Here is a 5,219-nt window from a genome sequence, read left to right on the forward strand (position 1 = left end):
ACCAGTTCCCTGTTCAGCTGAACACCCCGTGTATACATTCACTCTGTAAGTGCCCTGTTTACCTCTTCCCTCCTGGTTTTGACTTTAAGGGACATTTTTCTCTTTCCCTCCCCAAGTCTGATGACCTCGTCGTGAGCAATGACCAAGCCCCTCATCACAGTGCTCACCCTGTATTTAAAATATTGCTACATCTTTTTAATGAGACAAAAATGTGTACGCGGAACTTGCACCTGAATGCTGCTGGCTTGACTAAGCTCTATATTTATCCTGAAAAGCCAAGAAAAATAGGTGGTTCCAAGAGCAACACATTTACTCCTATGAAACAGTAACAGAGCTTACGTGCTTAGTCACTGAAAAAATGCATACTGCAATTTAAAGCCAAAGGCTGGTACTTCATCCATCATTTTAGGCTATTGTGGCATCTTCTGAGCAGCTGGGAGATTAGTGTACTTTGGTAATCTGTCATACAGAGTGAAATAACCAGTGCTCCAAGGTAAGGCTGTAAAAGCTGTTATTTGAAAAAAAGACCATAATTATGTAAATACAAGACCACAACGTTCAGGAACAAGAGAAAAAGCTACTGTGGCACGTGGCTGTTCACAGCTTTCTTTGGATTCTGTGTTGCAAACTTGTTGTCATAAACTCATTTTTGCCCAGGAGCATGACGATGAATTTAAACAGCCTGTTTACCAAAAACCTCTTTTTTTAATTAAAATTCATATTTGTAAAGGAAAGATCATTACACAAATGAAGTAAACCAACACATATGACATTGTTTTCACTTCAAAAAGAAATGTCAATTGAGCAATTGATTTGATTCCATGAAGTCTGAGAGGAAGAGTCAGGCGAGTGTTACTCACGCGGCGAGATGCCGGACAAGGTGGGAAGACGCAGCTGATGTGGCCCTGACTCAGCATAGAGATGTCAGTGACAAGGGGTCAGGAGTCTTCCAAGGACCAAACCCTTCTCACCGTGCTGTCCTTTTCTCCCCCATCAGATTTGCAAATGAGAGGAGATGAGTAAAGGCGAGAAACAGGCAGTGGTGACCTCTTCACCTACTGCTCTAACCAGGGGTCCCCCACCAGCATCCCCCCGTAATAGGCTGTGTAAAGGTTTAATTTGATTGTGCAAATTCACTCCCTCATCAGTTGTTGCTCAACACTTCTCAGCCCTAATGGAGACTTAACAGCAAGCAAATACCAGCTCTGAAAAAGTTCCATTTCAAAACAATATCTGGCAAGCAACAAGCCCGTTAAATGTAACACATTTTGTAAGGTATGGGGAGAAGAGGAGTTATGCTTCCTTCTTTTTTTTTTTTTTTTAAGTTTGCTTCCATACATGTACAAGTGGAGCTTTTCATCTAAATGTGTATGAAATACTGCAAGTCTGCGAGAATCACGTTCACCATCCTGTGAAATGTAGCTTTCTCATCGAGGACCAAGCCCCACAGCCTGAGCACCTCAAAGAAGAGAAAAGTGGCCGCTTTGTTGGTTTACCCTGTATAATGGTAAGGAAGTCGTGAGGTGAACCTCAGACCCGTTCCTCAGCACGCCACTGGAAGCCAGCAAGCAGACTAACAAAGAACGGCTGTACCCGCTTCCGGCTCCTAACAAGCACAGAACAAAGACCACCGCCACCAGCAGAACCAAAACTCAATTAAATCAGTGGCTAACGCGCACCTAAAAGTAGACTCTTGGGAATTACTGCGTGGCTGAAGCTCTGTAGTCCAGGTCTGCTTTGATGGATGAAGGTATTATGGAGGTGACAAACTATGCAGATGAGACAGAGATGGAGTTTCACCTGTTACACCCACCTGAGCGAAACTCATCCAGGCCCTTGTGTATTAACTATGCTGAGACAGGCAATACATTGCTTCCGATACATATCCCAGGACAGCATCTGGTAACCAAGACACGAAATTTTCATCACATCTGCCAAGTTGATAGTGAAATTTCATGACTGCACACAAGTAGAACATGAGGTCAATGCACTATTTTAATCCCATTTATATCCTCAGGGCATGTGGGTGAGATTTAAACTGTATGTAGGCTTGGTGCTGGTCTGCATGGGCAGGATGTTACGCTGCAAGAGCACTATCCATAACTCTTGGTGCAGAGAGAAGGTTGTACCACATCCGGCACCACGTTTCCAGTAAATGCTTTCAGCAAGAGACAAAAATGCATTCACTACCGTTTACGATAACTGTACCTTGGCAGCTGCAGTACTGTGATATTGGAACAAGACTCTCCATGTTAGAAGTCAGTTAAAGGCTATAGATCTTGAAAGAGAAAGAGAACGGTGTCATACTTAGGAGAGTTCTTTCCAAACAGAAATAAAAAAATAACTGTCTTTTTTTTTTTAATAAATCTATTGTTTGAGGAACTAAAGCAACCAACGTAAAGTTCCTGGTTTATTACACATCCTGCTATAGCTCCATATAATGAGTCTGAATAGGCAGATTAGCATGAGATTAGCAGAGAAAGAAAGCTGTTTAGGCTCAGCAAGACTCCAAGGCGAGCCATTTCACATCAACAAGAGCTAGCACCCCTTGCTCCCTGCGTCCACCAGCAGCACGGGCAGGTTTTTTCCAAGAAAGATGTCCCATCACTGTTTCTTTCACTGGATCATGCCATCTTGCTGCCCCGTCTGGCTGGGGTCACTGGTGACCGACGGACTGGGTGTATTGCTCTGCAAAAATCGACGGAAGTCCTTAATCATGGGGCGGAGGACCTGGATGAGGGCACTCAGTGCCGCCTGTGTTCCTTCCATGGCTTGTGCCTGTCGCTCCTGAGCACATGCCTGCACCTCCTGAGAGCGACGGATCATCTGAAGCAAGTCATTCTGCTGCTCCAGGTGCTGGGCGATCTCCTTCACGTGCAAGTTAGTCACTCGCTGTTCCTGCAAGAGCTTGGCTGAGTTCAGGGCAATTCGGCTTTTCAGCTCCTGGGGTTTCGCAGACACTTCATGTTGATGCGCCATCATCTCCAAGGGTGCTTCAGCCGTGACTGTGGTGGGGGCTTCTGTTGTGCAGTACTCCACGACCCCGTCCTCCAGACTGTGGTAGGTTGTCTCTGCAGGAACTGAGAACAAAGGACAAAAAGGGGGTAAGAAGTAGCTGTGATACAGGGATTTTTATCTCTGGGTCTATTCAATGAATATCACAGGAATACTGCCTGTTCAGTGAGATAACATACAATGAACAGCAATGCACAAAATGACCTATTTAAGTCTACTCCACCCTCATCTGAGCTTCCGTCTAGGCTGTACAGTCCAAAGCAATGGGGCATGCCTTATCTGTCTAGACAAAAATCATTTCTCAACCTCCAGTTCAGAAAAACCTTTCCAAGTGGAATTACCCAACTGACATGAGGGCTAAGACAAGGCCCAGAACGGCCCTTGTCAGAGGACAGCTGCTCTTTGGGGCAGACTGGGAAATCAGTCTCGGGAATGTTTCTCCCCCTGCTTTTATTCCCAGAGAGGGGGACTGAACAATCCACAAGATGCAAAGGATACCGGCTTTCCTTGTTCTTAAGGCTTAGCCTGGCTATCAAAGCTGACTTTCAGTACGTGCAGTGCATATCTCGCAGCCGCTCCCCACAGCACGAGAACACTCTGTGAATGGCATTTTCATTACAGAGACTCGGGGGGGGGTGTTCTTTTTGCTGGGGCTTTCCCCGCACAGGCCTCAGGGCCTCCTTGCAGGGGGGTGTCAGGGCCCCCCCTGTGACCTTCCGAACTCATCACGGAGCCTCTTCAGCCAGTGCGAGACTCACTCTGCGTCAGGGTGACTGTGGTGGCGGAGGCGGGGATGGGTATCTCAGTCCCGTCACCCGCGCTGCAGTCCCCACTCGGCAAACTGATGATGGTGGCTTCTCCCAGGAGGTTGCAGATGCGTTGCTGCATGGGGGTGAGGATAACTGGGGCGGTGGCGGCGCCCGTCGGGTCTTCGCTCTCCGTCCCATTGCCGTTGCCGTTCTGGCTCTCGCCTCCCCCTTCCATGGCAGCCCGGACTTGGGCCACTTTGCGTCGCACCTCAGTCTTGAGGTCAGACCATTTCTTCTTGACCTCGGGCAGCTCACGGTGGCAGGTGGCGACGGCATTGACGCGGCGCAGGATGTCGTGCCAGGCGGCGGCCTTGGCAGCCAGAGGCACGCCTGCATTGAAGTGGTTGATGAGGAGGTGCTTGCCTCGCTCCAGCTCCTCCACGATGATCTCCACCTCCCGCTCTGAGAAGTTCATCTTCCGCTTCTTGGCTGGGGGCGCTGGGGGGGACGCCATGGCCATTGGGGGGGGGGGGGCACCGAGGAGGGGACACTGGGGGACACCTGCAGGCCAAGGGGGGTGGGGGGGCCTGGCCGGGCCCAGGGGGCCCTGGGGGAGGCCTGGCCGGGCCGAGGGGCAGCAGGGCCCCCCCAGGCCCGCTCACCCCCCGGGACCGGGGACAACAGGGGGGCCCCGAGGCCCCTCAGGGCCCGGAGGTGTCCGTTCCCCCCCCCCCGCTCCCCCTTCGCACAGCCAACGGTACGCAAATTGCGTACCGCAACCACCCAGCAAACCCCGCTCAACGGCCTCCACCCTGCGACACTGGCGTAATGGCTTCCAGAATCAGCTCCCTTTCCCGCCTCGTCTGATTGGGCAGCTCGACTGCCCGTCAGGCGGAGATTTCGCCTCCCGCCGGCAGCTTTGCGCTGTCATTGGCCAGCCGGGCTGTCCATCAGGGGGGCAGAGACGGCCCCGACTCGCCGTTTGTCTCAGGCCACTGGGCCTGCGCGAGGCCTGCGCGGGGCTGGGCCCGCCCATGACTTTCCCCGCTCTAATTCCATTGGCTGCTTCATCGCAGGGCGCCCCCCACTTTGGACGCTACCGGATACACGCCACGTCCGTCAAGCTCAAACTGTCGCCGGCCCCCGATCTGATTGGAGAGATTGTGGCTTTATCCCCGCCTCCCCTCGGGAATTTCACCAATGGGAGTTTGCTTCACGCCCTTGTCCCACCCCCTCCCGCCCCGGGCGGTGTTTCCTTCCGATTGGTGCAGAGGAAGGCGTCCCTCTGACGTCAGCGCCCGCCCACCTCGCGGGAGCGCGTGGAGGCCGGGGGGTGTGGGCGGGGGCGTGTTTAGCCGACGCGGCGCGCGGGCTGCTGCCATTGGCCGGCGCCCGGCGTCACGTGGCGGCGGCGGCGTGTGGCGCGAAGGCGGAAGCGCTCCGTGTCGGTTGCTA

General features: G+C 52.3%; 1 protein-coding gene across 1 annotated transcript; it reads right to left on the reverse strand.

Annotated features, from left to right (window-relative positions):
• Positions 1–685: 685 nt before the first annotated feature.
• On the reverse strand, positions 686–4,288 carry NAIF1 (nuclear apoptosis inducing factor 1). Its single transcript, XM_054220956.1, has 2 exons — positions 3,774–4,288; positions 686–3,080 (listed from the first exon to the last, which is right to left on the reverse strand). Exons 1-2 carry the CDS (start codon positions 4,282–4,284, stop codon positions 2,617–2,619), a joined length of 975 nt encoding a protein of 324 aa, XP_054076931.1. The 5' UTR covers positions 4,285–4,288; the 3' UTR covers positions 686–2,616.
• Between the last annotated feature and the right edge of the window lie 931 nt (positions 4,289–5,219).

This window comes from Rissa tridactyla, chromosome 14 (genome assembly GCF_028500815.1).
Source record: "Rissa tridactyla isolate bRisTri1 chromosome 14, bRisTri1.patW.cur.20221130, whole genome shotgun sequence".
Lineage (NCBI taxonomy): Eukaryota > Metazoa > Chordata > Aves > Charadriiformes > Laridae > Rissa > Rissa tridactyla.

Bases quoted from the DNA above. Each gene is read 5' to 3' on its own strand.
- NAIF1 (XM_054220956.1), bottom strand. From the start codon at position 4,284: ATGGCCATGGCGTCCCCCCCAGCGCCCCCAGCCAAGAAGCGGAAGATG. The intron at 3,081-3,773 runs GTGAGTCTCGCA...CTTTGTTCTCAG, and splicing joins CACAGTCACCCTGACGCAGA to TTCCTGCAGAGACAACCTAC.